Source organism: Vigna radiata, chromosome 1, assembly GCF_000741045.1.
Source record: "Vigna radiata var. radiata cultivar VC1973A chromosome 1, Vradiata_ver6, whole genome shotgun sequence".
Taxonomy (NCBI): Eukaryota; Viridiplantae; Streptophyta; class Magnoliopsida; order Fabales; family Fabaceae; genus Vigna; species Vigna radiata.
This window is the reverse complement of record NC_028351.1, coordinates 21,567,592-21,584,247: the sequence shown is the minus strand read 5'-3', so window position 1 is coordinate 21,584,247 and position 16,656 is coordinate 21,567,592. Positions and strand designations below refer to the sequence as shown.

The following is a 16,656-nucleotide window of genomic DNA, read 5'->3' as shown; positions in this document are numbered from 1 at the left end:
CTAAGATTTTCTAATGATGTTTATAGTTATGATTTGATTTCGTATTTGAGTTGAATGTTTTATAGAAAGGTTTTGAAAAAAAAAAATTGCACCATGACATCTCAAAAATTAGGGTGTTACATTTGGTATCAAAGCCAGGTTTTCGAAAAATCTTTTGGGGCTTTTGGGGTGAGCTCGTCTAGCTTTTGTTGTGTGACTTTAATGTATGCGTATGTGTATGATTGTGTGAATTGCATTTGTATGTGTATGATTCTGTGGAGTGTTGTTGTTGGGAAGGAGTCTAATGTTTCTATTTGTATATGGTTTGGTAATCTATGTGTAAATTATTTTAGAATTGATTTAGTTTTTAGTTTGAATCTTTATAGTTTGTTTGCATGATGAGAATATTTGTTGAGTCTTTTTTGCTATATATATAGTTGGGAATAGATTGTGGTTTTTTTTTTTTGTTTGTTTTATTTAGAATACATTGAGTTTGTTCTGGTGTTCTTTTGATCTGTTAAAAAATTGTTATTATTATTGTATTATGAAAATTAAATGTAATTTTTGGGAAAACATTTGAAGTTTTGCATGGTGTATGCTTTCTTATGAGTACAATTTTCGGGGACGAAAATTCTTTTGTGAAGGAGTGAATATAAGATCCAGGAAAATTGGGTTTTAAAAATAAAGTAGTTTTGAGACTTTGGGTTTTTGTTTGAAGATTAATGTTCTAGAGTTTATATTTTTGTTATAACATAATTGTTATGTTATTTCTTTATTTTTATATTTTTGCCTAGTGGCAAAAGGGTATTTTACCTTTATTTAATTGGTGTAAAAGTTAATTAAGAGAGGGTGTAGAAAGAAAAAATATGCAAATTAAATAATCTGGATATTTAATAAAATTATGCAAATATTTTAGAAGATTTAGTTGTTGTTATTTTACAAAATTAGTTAAATGAAAATAAGAGATATAATCTTAGTGGGTTTAAAGATTAAAAGAAATATTATTATTAGAGAAAATCATTATTAGATATGGTAGATATTTTAAAGATTACGTAGATTTTAAAAAGATTTGGTGGTTGATGATATTTTAAAAAAGTAGTTAAGAGAAAATAAGAGAGGAAATCTTAGTGATTTTAGAGATAAACTCAGAGATTTTATTAAAACTAAAAAGATAGAGATGGAATAGAAGAGGATAAAAAGGAGAAGAGTAAAAAGGGGTGGGCATTTTGTTACCCTAAAAGGAAAAAACAAAAATTAGAAAGATAATGGAGAGAAAAGATGTTTTCTAGGAGAAAATAGAGTCGAGAACGGGGCATACAAAATGGGAGGACCATCGGTGATGTTGTAAAGCTTTTTTGATGATCTTGGAAACAAAAATCGTACGAGACCAGGTAAAGGGAGTGACTAGAATTACCTTGTCTGTGTAGGGTTTGGCATTGTATGATATTCTTTATTATATGTTGCAATCTGTATGGTTGTTGGTGCGCATGATAAATTTGGAGTGATGATGATGATGGGTGACGTGAAAGTGGGTGAAAGTGGGAGAGAGAAGGAGAGATTTTCTTTAGTCGTGTGATGTAGGAAATAGATTCTCTTTGGCCATGTGATGTGGGAAGATGCTGGTTTGATAGTGATGACTCTTTCGGTCGTGTGATGTGAGAAAAAGATTTTCTTCGGCAGTGATATTTTAAGATTTTTTAACGATGTTTATAGTTATGATTTGATTTCGTATTTGAATTCTAGAAAGGTTTTGAAAAAAAATTGTACCATGACATCTAAAAAATTAGGGTGTTAAAAGTTATAGATTGCAAGTTGTAGGCTACAGGTTGGAGGTTGCAGGCTACAGGTTTTAGGTTACAAGTTACAGGTTGTAGGTTATAGGTTGTAGGTTGTAGGTTGCAGGTTGCAGGTTAAAGGATACAGGTTACAGGTTACAGTTCACAGGTTACAGGTTGCAGGTTGTAGGTTATAGGTTGTGGGTTATGGGTTGCAGGTTACAAGTTGCACGCTACTGGATACAGGTTACAAGATGCAGGTTAGAGGTTAAAAGTTACAGGTTACAGATTACAGGTTCCAAGTTCCGGGTTGCAGGTTATAGATTGCAAGTTGCATGTTACAGGTTGCAGGTTGCGGGTTACAGATTGCAGGTTAGTTGCAGGTTGCAGGTTACAGGTTATAAGTTGCCTATTGTAGGTTGCAAGTTACAGGTTGTAGGTTGTAGGTTACAGGTTGCAGGATACAGGTTAGAGGTTACATATTGCACGTTGCAGGCTACAGGTTGCAGGTTGCAAGTTGCAGGTTGTAGGTTGCACGTGTAAGGTCGTAGGTTACAGATTGTGGGTTGTAGGTGAAAGTTAAAGGTTGCAGGTTACAGGATGCAATTTATAAGTTACAAGATACAAGTTATAGGTTCTTGGTTAAAGATTGCATGTTACAGGTTACAGGTTCCAAGTTACTGTTTGCAGGTTATATATTGTTGGTTACATGTTAGAGGTTGCAGGATACAAGTTGTTGGTTGCAGGTTGTAGGTTGAAGGTTACAGGTTGTAGGTGGAAGGTTGCACGTTGCAGGTTGCAGGTTACAGGTTTCTGGTTGCAGGTTGCATGTTACAGGTTACAAGTTGCAAGTTACAAGTTACAAGTTGCAAGTTACAAGTTACATGTTGCAGGTTGCGAGTTAAAGGTTGTAGATTACAAGTTGTAGGTTGCAAGTTAGAGGTTGTAGGTTGCAGGTTGCATGTTATAGGTTGTAGGTTGAAGGTTACAGGTTCCAGGTTACTTATTGCACATTGTAGGCTACAGGTTGCAGGTTACAGGTTGCAGGTTGCAGGTTGAAGGTTGTTGATTGCAGGTTGTAGGTTACAAGTTGCAGGTTACAAGTTGTAGGTTGCAGGTTGCAGGTTGCAGGTTGCAGGTTGCAAGTTGAAGGTTACAAGTTGCAGGTAGCAGGTTGCAGGTTACAGGTTACAGGTTACAGGTTACAGGTTGCAGGTTACAGGTTGCAGGTTGCAGGTTGCAGGTTGCAGGTTGCAGGTTACAGGTTGCAGGTTACAGGTTGCAGGTTACAGGTTGCAGGTTACAAGTTGCAGGTTGCAGGTTGCAGGTTACAGGTTACAGGTTGCAAGTTGCAGGTTACAGGTTATAGGTTGAAGGTTGCAGTTTGCAGGTTACAGGTTCCAATTCATAGGTTGTAGGTTGCAGGTTAAAGGTTGTGTATGGTAGGTTGGAGGTTGTAGGTAGCAGGTTGCAGGTGCAAGGTCGCAAGTTGCATTTTGAAGGTAACGGGTTACAAGTTGCAGGGTACAAGTTGCAGGATGCAAGTTGCACGTTGCAGGTGACAGGTTGCAGGTTACAAGTTGCAGGTTACAGGTTGCAAGTTGCAGGTTAGGTTAGAGGTTGCAGGTTACAGATGGAAGGTTGCAGGTTACAGGTTGCAGGTTACAGGTTGCAGGTTACAGGTTGCAGGTTGAAGCTTGTAGGTTACAGGTTGCAGGTTGCAGGTTCCAATTCGTAGGTTGTAGGTTGCAGGTTAAAGGTTGTGTATGGTAGGTTGGAGGTTGCATGTAGCAGGTTGCAGGTTTCAATTTGCAGGTTACACATTACAAGTTGCAGGTTGCAAGTTACAGGTTGCAGGTTGCAGGTTCCAATTCGCAGGTTGCAGGTTATAGGTTTTGTATAGTAGGTTGGAGGTTGCATGTAGCAGCTTGCAGGTGCAAGGTCGCAGGTTTCAATTTGCAGGTTACACGTTACAAGTTGCAGGTTGTAGGTTGCAGGTTACAGGTTGCAGGTTGCAGGTTCCAATTCGCAGGTTGTAGGTAGCAAGTTAAAGGTTATGTATGGTAGGTTGGAGGTGGCATGTGCAAGGTCGCAGGTGACAATTTGCAGGTGACAATTTGCAGGTTACACGTTGCAGGTCACAAGTTGCAGGTTACAGGTTGCAGGTTGCAGGTTGCAGGTTGTAGGTTACAGGTTGCAGGTTACATGTTGCAGGTTACAGGTTGTAAATTGCAGGTTGTAGGTTGCAGGGTACAAGTTGCAGGTTGCAGGTTGTAGGTTACATGTTGCAGGTTGCAGGTTGCATGTTGCAGGTTACAGGTTGCAGGTTGCAGGTTGTAGGTTACAGGTTGCAGGTTGCAAGTTCCAATTCGCAGGTTGTAGGTTGTAGGTTAAAGGTTTTGTATGGTAGGTTGGAGCTTGCAGGTATCAGGTTGCAGGTGCAAGGTCGCAGGTTACAATTTACAGGTTACATGTTACAGGTTACAGGTTGCAGTTGTAGGTTAGAGGTTGCTGGTTACAGGTTGCAGGTTGTAGGTTACAGGTTGCAGGTTGCAGGTTGAAGGTTGCAGGTTTCATGTTTCAGGTTACAAGTTGCAAATTACAGGTTACATGTTGCAGGTTGCAGGTTAAAGGTTGTAGATTACAAGTTGCGGGTTGTAGGTTAGAGGTTGGAGGTTGGAGGTTGAAGGTTAAAGGTTGCAGGTTGTAGAACTCAACATTGATTTTATCATGATAACATGTGGCGATCGAGCACATGACTTATTACTCACATTCTTATCTTTCTTGAGTGTGACTCAAATCTCTCTTGAGTGTGACGTCAAAATTTTTTCTCAAACTGACTATCATAATGATTTTTCCTGATTTTTCATCATCAACTTGCTTCATTTTTAGGACAAAAATGTTAACTCTTAGGTTGTAGTTTTTGACATAATGTTTGAATGAACTTATGAGATAGGCAACAAATTAAAACAAGCCAAGACGTTAATGAGCTATTTTTTTTAAAATTTTACTTTCTCCATATATTAAGATTAAATAATTGTGTGATTACCTATTAGGATATAAAATTTAGGCCTAATATCATTGTTGGTCCCAATTTTTGTCAACTTTGTTCGAAATGGTCCTCATTTTTCTAAAATGTTCAATGTAGTCCCTTATATCGTAATTTATGTTCAATTTAGTCCTTTTAGCATGCGACATTTAAATCGTTAACGACCAAATGTCCAACTGTGCAATCATTCAATGACATGCCATTTATTAGTTGACGTGGATACGTTAAGGCATAGTGAGGTGAATTTATATTTTTTAAAAGATTTTTATGGTTTTCATTTTCAATTCTCTTGCTTTATTATTAATTTCTTTTAATATTATCCAATAGTGGGTCTTTAACCAAGAACAAAGTTGTCAATGCAACCACTACGACCCCATGGCGGCATTCACCAGCCTTCCATGGACGTAATCCGCGCAATCAAAGAATAACCAAGAATAAGATAACAAAACAGGACTCACGATTCAAGAGACGAATATCACAACCATCAACCTTAATCGAAGAATAGAAAAACCCCAAATTCAGTTCAATGAAACCCTACATCTCAACTTGCAGAAGAAATCAAATAATCATATTAGAAACCCCAAATTTTGATGAACAACTGAAACCCTAAGTCACAAAATCAAAAGAGGAGGAGAAGAAGGAAACTTCCTCCTTACATCACAACTCAAAACAGAACGAAGAAGAAGAAACGCACCCTTGCGCCATCGTGCACCACCGTCGTGCCTCCGCCGCATGTCATTGACTGATTGCACATTGAACATTTGATCGTTAACAATTTAAACGTCATTTGTCAAAATAATTAAATTAAACATAAATAACTATATAAGAGATTAAATTAAACATTTAAAAATAAATAAATTGACAAAAATTGAAACCACAATAATATAAAACCTAAAATTTATATTAAAATCAGTGTGTAACTACTTAAAGGAAGTTATTATGAGAAGTGACTTGTATTTTTAATATTCTTTACTTAATACCGTGTACATATCACGTGAAAATATTTAGTGACTTTATCTACGACTAATCTCTACACAAGAACCCAGTCAATCAATGTCTAATTTGTTTTTATATTTAACGTTATTTTTTATTTTATTCTTGAAAATAACCGTATTTCTATTTTATCTCCCTTTTAATTCTTAAAAGTAATTGATAACTTAAATAAACCACAAATCTATAATTTTTTTTTTATAAATACTAAAATAGATTTTTTGAATGTAATAGTAAAAATAAAATGTTTCATATATATATTATTTTTAGCCGAACAAAAGAATTGGTTAAAATAAAAAATGTGAGAAACATGAAAACTAAAATTGTGAGAAAATTCAACATTATAATAATGGTAATTACCCAGAGAAAAACCCAAGTTAAATGATTATATTGAAAATTTGAGGATGAAATGATTAGTTTCCTTGTTATTTGGTTGTTGACTAATACAAATGGGAATTTGGCAGGTTCCATGGTTGGTGGTGTTTGTCTATGGCTTTATGCTGTTGGATGCCTTGCCATCTGCCACTCACAAACCCTTTTAACATTTTCCCAAAATGATGCTATTTTCATCATCACTTATTCTCTTGTCACTTTGTTATCACTCAAATGCAAAAGCAATCATAATAGGTCCCACTGCTTCTTTTTTTTCCTCTTAATCTTTCCCAACTACCTTTCCCCAATCAATTATCACATCTTAATCCACATTATAATCCTTAAACACCTTCTCTTAATCAACTTTACAGACAGTAAAAACCAACCTCAACCAAATTACCCAAAAAAAGATTCTGTAACAGTGCAACGGTAGAGTGTACGTATAGAGCAGAAGAGGACATGTGAGGTAATAAGAAAATGATAAACAAGGAAAAACTTAAAACCCAAAACTTGTATTAATGCAAAGGTCAAGTCGAAAAAGAGAAACAAGTTATCCTCGTTTTCTTCACCCAAACACAAACTAAAATAACAGTCCAATAATAAAGCATCGCCATTGTCGAGAAGAAACACAATACAACTTCATTCTCTCTCTCTCTCTCTCTTTTTCTAACCGGTGACTTGCCCAATGAAACGCTGGTCGCGCCGGAAGCCTCGCCGGCGAGCGTGGTGCTGCTCGTTCGCAATCCCTCCCTCTAGTCCCGAGCTCACTTCAATCTCCAAATCGCCTCACAAAGCGCAACCCTTTCCCAAACGCAGCGTTTCGGTCCCCAACTCTCCTCAGAGCGCCAAATCTGGGTTCCCCATCGTGGGTCGGATCGACCCGCGCCGGATCTTGTCGCCGGGTAGAGTCTCTCCCATTGACTCCGATCCCACCCCCTCCATGTCGCAACTTCGATCCCCTAGCTTTCGAGCTCCCTCCCCGCCGCCGGTGGCGGATACCGCGGCGCTGGACGTGAAGCTAAAGCTGCGAGGGAAGAACGGGGGGAGCATGGTGATGGAGGTGGACTCGGAGGTTCTTGAAGCGAACTCGGAGGTGTTTGCGGGTTTGATAGCGGATTGTAAGAGAGGTGGGGGTGGAGCGACGATGGAGGTGGAGAACTTGGGTGTGTTCAGTGACACCATCGAGCTTATGTTTGAAGATGATGATTGCATCACCAAGAAGCTCATCAACGTTGGCGTTTTTCGCTGCATTGACATTTTAGAGGTGCCTATTTCTTCACCTTTTGATCTCTCTTCATTTTACTTACATACGCAAGTTTTTCGTTTGACAAAATTACTCATTTTGTCGCGGCCGTTGGATTCATAGATTGGCATGAAGTTAAGTAGAAATCTTTTATAACAGGAAAAATATTTGGAATTATCAACCAACGTATGTATAACAAAACCTGCAAAGAGTGGATAGAGGGGTTGTTTTAGTTTTGTCATTGTTCTCGAATTCAAGATTTGAATATATAATTGATTTGGAGAAGAAATTTTACCAACATCGGAATCTTATCAAGTTGGAGTAGAATTAAAGAATCGCCCTGTTTCTCGAAAAACTTACTATAAAGTTTTCCATGTTAAAACAACTCCCATTTAGAGCTGAGCATGGACATGGACAGCTCTTAGTATTGAAGGGAATTAGTAAATGTTTGGAATTTTTAGTCTAAATGCATGTTAACCATAAAACTTAGTATATATACATTTTAGAGCAAAAGGTATCTAATATTCTTTTAATTACAAAAATGAATTTGAAGTCTAGAATCAGTTTCATTGTATGGAATCAAATATATGAATGCTTGTATTAAATTAGAATAGTTGATACTTAAATATTATTTGGGATGATTTAACGTGCATTGAAACTAGCACTTAATCTTTGGCTGAGGTTGACCTGATATATATTACTAGGTTTCGGCAGGAATTATGTTCACTAAGGGCGTTCGGTGTTGTTTAAAGTACCTTGAGGCGGTTCCTTGGACTGAGGAGGAAGAAGAGAAACTTAGGAGCCTTTTCACAAGATTTGAGTTCGATGATGCAACAACAAGAGACATTTTGGGAAGACTGTACTTGCACGACTCAGTAGATTCCCGGCCAAACGTTGCACAACAACTTGTTCGGTCAATCACCACTTCTGAGGATGCAAATGCCAGAACTGAAATGAAGTCACTAGTCAAGGGTCTTCTCTGCAAAAGTTCTGTGTATGAGAAGAACCATCTTGACCTTAGCAAGGAGGATCTATTTACTGTTTGTGACTCGTGTTTGAGTTCGCTTATCAGTCTCTTTGAAGAGGCATCAGATACCATGCGTCCTGAAAGTTTGATTACAAAAGACACGAGCAAGCCTCTGATTGAACGAATCTCAAGACAGGTTGATAACATTAACTGGTTGCTTGAAATTATGCTGGATGGGCAAGTGGCAGAGGACTTTGTGGATGTATGGGCACGTCAGGAAAAGCTTATTAAATTGCATGACGTTACCTCCCCTATGATAAGATATGAGCTCAGTAGAGTCTCAGCAATTCTATTTGTTGCTATGGGTACGAGAAAACTGCAATGCCCTTTGGAGGCTAGATCAGGGCTTCTCCAAGCATGGTTTGGACCTATGCTGTTGGACTTTGGTTGGCTTCAAAGATGCAAAAAAGGGCTTGATATGAAGGCCTTGGAAGAGGGTATGGGGCAGACACTACTTACTTTACCTTTAAAGCAGCAGTATGTGCTGTTTATGGAATGGTTTCGGCATTTTTCAAGACATGGCACTGAGTGCCCAAATATGGGCAAGGCATTCCAAATTTGGTGGCGTAGATCTTTCTTAAGAAGCTCTGAGGCTGTTGAATCAAGATAAATGGTATCGTGATTTGTCTTTTATAGTGTGTAGAGTTGGAATTAAGTGAGATTCTAATTTATTTGAACTGAATAACTTAGTTAAATAGGATCACCATCCTCGCAACTGACTGTCATCAGGTTTTCTAGATGTTTTCCCCTTTGTTATTTGTTGACTACGGTGAATTAAAACCTGAAGGCTTCTACTCTATCTCCTAGGATCGCTGCCCATGTTTTTCAACGTGATTGAGTCCACTTGGGTGCAAATGGAATAAGGATAGATTTTGCTATTTTATAACATGTGTACCAAACTATTTGCTGAGACTAGTTATGAGAAACGGGGATGGAGAGGGCGAATGTCGCATTTTACCATAGTTTAAAGAAGGGGCAATCTGAAGCTAGAAAAAGAACTTCTTGAACGTAAAATCATTGAAATCATTCCAAACACGATTATAATAGCTATTTCGGATTATTTAATAACAAATTCCCAACAGTTTTTCATCTGATTGACTTGGGCATTAGTTCGCATCCGCATATCTAACCAAGGGGGATAGCAAGACCATCGGAATTTAGTGTCTATCTCGAATATATCACGATAACAAAGTTCAGAAATGAACATGCCGAAATAAACAATTTCAATCATGAGAAAGAAATTCTAAACTGAAATATACACAAATACAAACAATCACTCAGGACTTGAGTGTCAAAGTTCAAACCACAGAATAGCCTTATTTAAAAATCTGATACCCTTAAATTGGGATCAAGTTCGCATTTGATCAATCAAACTTCAAATTGATTTCTTTTTCTCCTAATTTAGAAATAGAATACTTTTGGTCAACCAATCTATGATGGTATAGTTGATGATAAAGGACCAAAAACAGGCTATCTTCAAATTAGAGAACAAAAAAATTACTTTAAAATTTGAAAGATCAAACTCAAACTTAGTCCATGCATAGGAAACCAAGAAGATATTTAAATCTAAAACAATTGTTTAAATAGCCATCTGGCTAGTTGCCAAAGGTCAGTTATAAGTCATCGCCAAAACAACCCCTTTATTGCGTATATTGTTAACTTCAAGGTTGTGTATTCGGCTAGACCAATGAGATGTCTAGATCAGATAACTCTATGAAGTCCAAGCTCCAGACATCATCTGTAGTAATCATTCCGTTTGCACTAAATTCAGCATTCTGGCCAGAGGATATACCAGCATGATGAGCATCCAAGTAGGCATCCAAGCCCACGAAAAGTTCAGCTAAAGGTGGTACACCCCCAGTAATGTTTTCTTGATCATTATCAGCTTTCTGATATCCCACAAGAACAAAAATCAGCATCAAGAAATGAGTACACACAAGCATATTACAAGACAAAGTGCATACATAGGCTTAAGATTCAGATAAACAAACTGATAGGGTCCTAAGGGTCTATGTTAGGAAAAAAGGGACAAAAAACAAGACATAAACGGTTAGAGGGTAGAGAAAGGTTGTTGGTCAGTTGGGAAGGTGTTAGTTTGTTTGATTTGTTGTCAGTTGTTTTTGTACCCAGTACATAAGGGTAAATAAGTGTCTTTGGAGGAGACGTTTTGTCTGTAATCAGTAGACAGGATCATTGCATCCTGGGAGGAAGAATTGCTTCCTTGGTTGTTCTTGTGTTGAGTGTTTTCCAGCAGTAAAGAATTATTTGCAGTTTACGTTTGTTGAGTGTGTGTTTTTGCCGTGTGGTTCAAACCAGTGGGTAATCTGGGTTTCTTGTCACCAAAAACCATATCATTTGGTCCAACTTGCCGGATCCAGAAAAGGGAAATGAATGGAGGGGAAGAATCAGCATAGTAGAAAGGGGGTTAGAAGAACTAAAAGAGGGTCATCAAGAACTCAGAAATGTTCAGAGATTTTATAAGAAATTCCAAAAATTCAGCGGGCAGTCAGGGTTTGGTAAATGGGGAAAGAAGGGTCGAGACAGAGGAGGAAATAGAAGAGAAGAGAGAAATACAACAAGTTTGGATGAAAAGGGTAGAGTTGTCTAAATTTGAGGAGATTGATCTGGAGGGATGGATATCCAGAGCAGAGAAATTTTTTGAGATCCAAAACGTGGCAGCAAGGGAAAAATTAAGATTGGCCTAAATTAGCATGGAAAAAGAAAACCAAGAATCCATCCTGGGAAGAACTAACTGAATCTTTAATCAGAAGATTTGGGGGAAAAGATAGGTGTATGGTGTTTGAGAAACTAGCACGTTAAGGCAGAAAGGGACTGTGGACGACTATATTCAGGATTTTGAAAGGTTAGTGGCACAAGCACTTGAGTTGACTGAGGAACAGCTACTAAGCTATTTCTTTGCTGGACTGCAGGGAGATATACGGAACCAGATTAAGCCCCACAACCCCAGAGATTTGCTGAGGGTGATGAAGATTGCCAGGGACGTTGAGGACGTAACCAGAGATTCAAGCATGAACAGGGGGCAGCTAGCAGGAGCAGTCAATCGATTGGAAGATATGAGGGAGAATATGGGGCTGTTTCAGGCACAAAATTGTTCAAAGGAACCAAAAGAGGACAGAGTACGGGGAGTAACCTTAGTACAGCAAGAAAGGAAGGAGCTAGTACCACTGGAGGGTCCAAGATTGGCAGTAAAGATGCGGGGAATAACAGAAATAGGGGGTAAGAAACCTTCCTTATCCAGAGTATATATGTTTTCACTGTACAGGGCCCTACAGCCCTGGTCATAGGTGTCCCAAAAGGAGTATTAGAATTTTGATTATGACGGAGGACAAGGAAGTAAGAAAAGGGGAAGAGGTGGAGGAAATAGAGCAGAAACGAATGGAATTGTCAGCATTCTCAGAAGGGGAAGAGGTGGAGGAAATAGAGCAGAAACAAATGGAATTGTCAGCATTCTCAGCTGGAGGATTGACACCAACCAACACAATGAAGTTAAGGGTGAGGTAAAGGGAGGATGTGTGATGGTATTGATTGATAGTGGCACCAGCCACAACTTTATCTCAACCAAACTTGTAAAAGAACTGGGTTTGGGGGTAGAAGAAACTTCCCCTATAAAGTGTGCTTGGGAGATGGCTACAAGAAGGTCACAAGCGGATGTTGTAGGGATGTTTTAGTTGTGTTGGAAGGGCTGGATGTAAGGGAGAATTTCTATTTGTTTGAATTATAGGTGGAGTAGACCTGATATTGGGGTAACATGGCTAGCATCTCTTGGGAAAGTCAGAACGAATTGGAAGAATCTAACAATGAGTTTTGGGAAAGGAGATAGGGAGGTGATGATTAAGGGTGACCCTACTCTGGCCAAGAAAATGGTGACTCCTGAAGCATTGAAGGAAACGGGAATTGAGGTGGTAACTCTGGTTTGGAGCCTGGAAAACACTGATATGGAAAGAGAAAGGGGATGGAACAATTAACTCCAAACCAATCCCTAGAACTGGAAGAGATCTTGAGGAGGTATGGGGAACTGTTCAGGGAGCCTACTGACCTTCCACCAAGAAGGGAAAAGGATCATAAAATTCCCCTCAAGGCTGGAGTGGATCCTATCAACGTGAGGCCTTATAGGTATCCTCACTTCTTGAGTCGGAGATAAAGAAACAGGTGGTAGAGATGCTAGAGACGGGTATAATTAGACCAAGCAACAGCCCGTACTCTAGCCCAGTGATATAGTGATATTGGTGAAAAAGAAAAGGACAGTTGGAGATTTTGCATAGACCTTGAGGGCAAGGTTGTTCAAGGACGGACGAGTAATGATGGGGTCCTAAGGGTCTATGTTAGGAAAAAAGGGACAAAAAACACGACATAAACGGCTAGAGGGTAGAGAAAGGTTGCTGGTCAGTTGGGAGGGTGTTAGTTTGTTTGGTTTGTTGTTAGTTGTTTTTGTACCCAGTATATAAAGGTAAATAAGTGTTTTTTGGGGGAGACGTTTTGTCTCTAATAAGAGTAGACAGGATCTTTGCATCCTGGGAGGAAGAATTGCTTCCATGGTTGTTCTTGTGTTGAGTGTTTTCCAGCAATAAAGAATCCTTTGCAGTTTACGTGAGTGTTTTTGCCGTGTGGTTACCAGTGGGCAATTTGGGTTTCTTGTCACCAAAAACCCTATCACAAACACTGAATTAGGCTAGTGGAAGGATAAAGTTTCAAATCTCATTGTTATCATGATTCCACAAAGAAAAGAAAAATCTGCAAAAGCTACTCAATACGTTTTCCGACATAGAAGAAATTCCATATATAGTATTGCTACATTTTGAGAAACTTCTCCATAACTACTACTTCAAAGATAAGTAAATAAATTAAAATTCTCGCATAAACTAAAATGAACTGATGCACTCTATTTTCAAAAAACCTCATTTGACTTCTTTAAAAGCTAAAAACTATTTTCATTTAACTGACTTTTTTCATGAACTAACCACAGATACCAGGAGTTTGAAGAAAGCATTTTAAACGGTATTTAGCATATGGGCCTTAAATCCTTTAAAATATAACTTCTGATAAGAGTAAAAAACAGATTATAATACTAAAAAGAATGGTGTGTGCACAGAAAGCAAACCAGAGTGTATGTCTAATACAACATATCCAGGGTAACAAGAATACATTCACTTTCCAGATATATCTAGCATAAGCCCATACACCACAATCAATTGATATAGTGACAAAGGAATTATGGAGGCAATACAAGGGGATAGATACGGTTATAAACACTACAGAAAATAAGAAGTGCTGAAACATCACACAAAGAAAAAGAAACATTATAGGCTTCCAGCATTTCCCAAAAGAACACAAACAAGAAATAAATACCAAACCTCAAACAATTTGTCACCATCTTGAGAAATATCATTCATCCGTAAAATATCTTCATCATCATTGTTAACAACTTGATCATTTGGATCAGAAGGATCCACGGTGCCAGGTAAAGGCATTGATCTTGATAGACATGATGTACATCCACTAGCAGGGACGGGATTGTCCTTTGGGACAGAAGCATCGGATGTCATAGGCAAGATGGGAACTGGTGCAGTTGAAGCAGTACAAGGTATTTCCAGTTCTTCATCGCTCCACTCTTCCTCATTAAATGGCCTTGCATATTGCGCCCCATTCCTGGGACCAAGACCTTCCTTTTCAAATACCTTGCAGACTACATAGGAATTCTATCACAAAAATACACCAGGAGAACAAATTAAACTACATTCAGAAGGATAACACGATGTAAAAATCAGCAACTGAATTTTTAAAATGTGTGAAGGGCACCAAACTAAGTTATATAGAAATAGACAACAAATTTCTCAACAGGTACAAGGCAAAACAATGAATGCAACAGCAACACAGTCGGTGGCAGCATACAGGCACCCTAAATTAGAGCATTCAAAGATACCAACAGTAGCAAGAATGACACCATACATCCTTATGTTACGTTCGTTCACAATCAAAAGCACAATTTCTATAAACTTCCATATATCAAACACTTAACAATTAACTGTAATAGAGCTCTTTTAAAAAAGTATTTAACAGTACATAATAATCAAGCTGTAAAAGGATACCTGTGCAATTCCTTTGTCAGCAAGGTCCTTATCTTCAAGCCTATGCTCATGCATAACCCAATTAGTTCTTTCACCTTTAGGCGATTTACCCTTGTGAAATATCAGTGTTCTAATCTTCCCCACCGTTTTATTATTGTACTGAACAGGTCTATCCCTCCCAGTAGCTTTCCAGTACCCAATTTCAGTAGCGCGCTTCATCCTACACCCACTGCCATATTTCTTCTCCAGTGGGCAGAAGAAGTACCATTCCAATTCCCCAGTTCTCAGACAAGACTTAGCTGAAAAACCCCCAAGCAAACGAAACGACGCAGTCAATAGTCCGTATTGAATAAGCTGCTCCATAATCATTTACCAATTAAAAAAAAATAGATTTCGAAATTAATTAAACTTGTCCTATAAAAGCTAGAATCAACTTATGCACTTAGCTTTCACAGAATCTCTCAATTTTCTCCAAATAACCGAAGTGCGGAATTTGATTTGAGTTTATACATTTCATTTTTTTTTTACCCATAACTGTTTAGGGAAAAAAAATCTAATTGAAGATGACACAACTATGCTAATTTGGGGTATGTACCTGGGAGATCCCATGGAGCATATTTGTATATGTCAAGTTCAGCAATGGCACCACCAAAGAACTTTTTCCCCATCACTTTCCTTTTCAGAAAGTACAGAACCAACTCGACACCCGAGGGGTGGAACCGAAACCCCGGTTTCAATCTCGATACAGCCATCGAATCGAAAATAAAACACCACACAACACTTTCGTTTTGTTTTTTGTATTTAGTTTACTTTTAAAATTTGATGGAAACCTCGTGCATGAACAACGATTACTAGTATTTCAGGAACGACGTGTGGAAGGAAAGAAAAGAAAAGAAAACCCTGAATGGTAGAGATGTGTCAAGTCCAGTGGCGAAAGCGAATCCTCGAGGAACAGCGAAGCTTTGCACGGTTAGTGAAGCAGGAGCGGTGGCCGACGATGGATGAAGACACTCCAATTTCGAGGTAAACAGACATCGGCGCGGTGAAACCCTAAAAGGAAAATGGATCGATTCGAGAGAGGGAACGAGCGACGAAGCTCGGATGAGTATGTGAGGAAGAGAGAAGAGAGAGAGGAAGAAGAAAATTGATGTTGCGATCGGATTTGGGGCTGAGTGAGAAGGTGAACTTTTGTAAGGAATTGAGCTACGACTCTCTCTCTCTCTCTATGTGTTTGGTCTTTGAAAATTAGAATTGCAAGGAAAGTGAGGGAGTGTTACTAGAGAGGGTGGAGTAGTATAGCAACCGCGTCTGGAACACGGTGAAGGTTCTGGACTCCTGGCCCAGCAATTTTTTTTAACCAATAAGAAAAAACTTGTAATAAAAATTAAATTAATATATGTATAATTGTAAATAAATTTTAAAGTCTCAAATGTAAAACAATTTTATTTAGAAATAAATTTGTTTCAGATTTTGAATAAAATTATCATATTTCCTTTTCTTTTTGTATAAATATTTTATAAAGAATTTTCTTTATATCTTACATAATTTACTTTCTTCTCAAAGTTTCTTGACATAGCACGAAATTTTTTTGACACTCATTACTTTTGTTACAGTGTAATGAATAATAGTTTTCTAATGACTAAATTTCTGTATATTTCTTTGCAAAAATTAAAGTAACACTGTTTAAAACTAAGAAAAAGACACGTATCAAGAAAAAAAAAATTGTCTGAACTTGAAGTATGTCCGTATTTTTTTTATCTAATAAATCATGTTAGTAAACTAAAAATGATTGAAAATGGGGTTTTTAAAAGCAGTTAATACATAGAATTATGTAATTGAAATTTTAAACTGTCATTATATTTAATTAAAATTAATAAAAAATAAAATATGAATTTATTTATATTTAATAATGATGGGATATTATCTCTTTTTTACAAGTTAATCTAACTTAAGTACTTTGACGTTTTTTTATAATAATTATCCAATCTAAGATTCTTTTATATACTAATATATATAAATTGATATTAGTTTATTGCATAAATTTGGGCCATTTTGCATTTATTTATTTTTTTCTGATAAATGTTTATTAAGAGGATTTTCATTCACAACGTAAGATACAATTTTACTGAATTTTG

General features: G+C 37.7%; 2 protein-coding genes across 3 annotated transcripts; one reads left to right on the top strand and one right to left on the bottom strand.

The window, feature by feature from the left end:
* Nucleotides 1-5,331: 5,331 nt before the first annotated feature.
* LOC106770001 (NAC domain-containing protein 82) lies at nucleotides 5,332-15,806 on the bottom strand. Of its 2 annotated transcripts, none has more exons than XM_022786365.1 (4): nucleotides 15,117-15,806; nucleotides 14,543-14,820; nucleotides 13,808-14,152; nucleotides 5,332-5,545 (listed from the first exon to the last, which is right to left on the bottom strand). In XM_022786365.1, the coding sequence occupies exons 1-4, from the start codon at nucleotides 15,271-15,273 to the stop codon at nucleotides 5,468-5,470; spliced, it is 858 nt and encodes a 285-aa protein (XP_022642086.1). In that variant the 5' UTR covers nucleotides 15,274-15,806; the 3' UTR covers nucleotides 5,332-5,467. The 2 variants fall into 2 exon arrangements, with proteins under 2 accessions (XP_022642086.1, XP_014511311.1); XM_014655825.2 differs by lacking the exon at nucleotides 5,332-5,545 and adding an exon at nucleotides 9,700-10,324 and having other exon boundaries at nucleotides 15,117-15,802.
* Nucleotides 6,592-9,318, top strand: LOC106769992 (BTB/POZ domain-containing protein At2g13690). The gene is made up of 2 exons (XM_014655819.2): nucleotides 6,592-7,429; nucleotides 8,113-9,318. The coding sequence occupies exons 1-2, from the start codon at nucleotides 6,851-6,853 to the stop codon at nucleotides 9,043-9,045; spliced, it is 1,512 nt and encodes a 503-aa protein (XP_014511305.1). The 5' UTR covers nucleotides 6,592-6,850; the 3' UTR covers nucleotides 9,046-9,318.
* Nucleotides 15,807-16,656: the final 850 nt, after the last annotated feature.

What these genes read in the sequence shown, in the direction of transcription:
- LOC106770001 (XM_014655825.2), bottom strand. Translation starts at nt 15,273, where the DNA reads ATGGCTGTATCGAGATTGAAACCGGGGTTTCGGTTCCACCCCTCGGGT. An exon ending in TGCTCCATGGGATCTCCCAG is followed by an intron (nt 14,821 to 15,116) that starts GTACATACCCCA and finishes GGGGTTTTTCAG; the next exon opens with CTAAGTCTTGTCTGAGAACT. An exon ending in CTGACAAAGGAATTGCACAG is followed by an intron (nt 14,153 to 14,542) that starts GTATCCTTTTAC and finishes TTTTTGTGATAG; the next exon opens with AATTCCTATGTAGTCTGCAA.
- LOC106769992 (XM_014655819.2), top strand. Translation starts at nt 6,851, where the DNA reads ATGAAACGCTGGTCGCGCCGGAAGCCTCGCCGGCGAGCGTGGTGCTGC. An exon ending in GCTGCATTGACATTTTAGAG is followed by an intron (nt 7,430 to 8,112) that starts GTGCCTATTTCT and finishes ATATATTACTAG; the next exon opens with GTTTCGGCAGGAATTATGTT.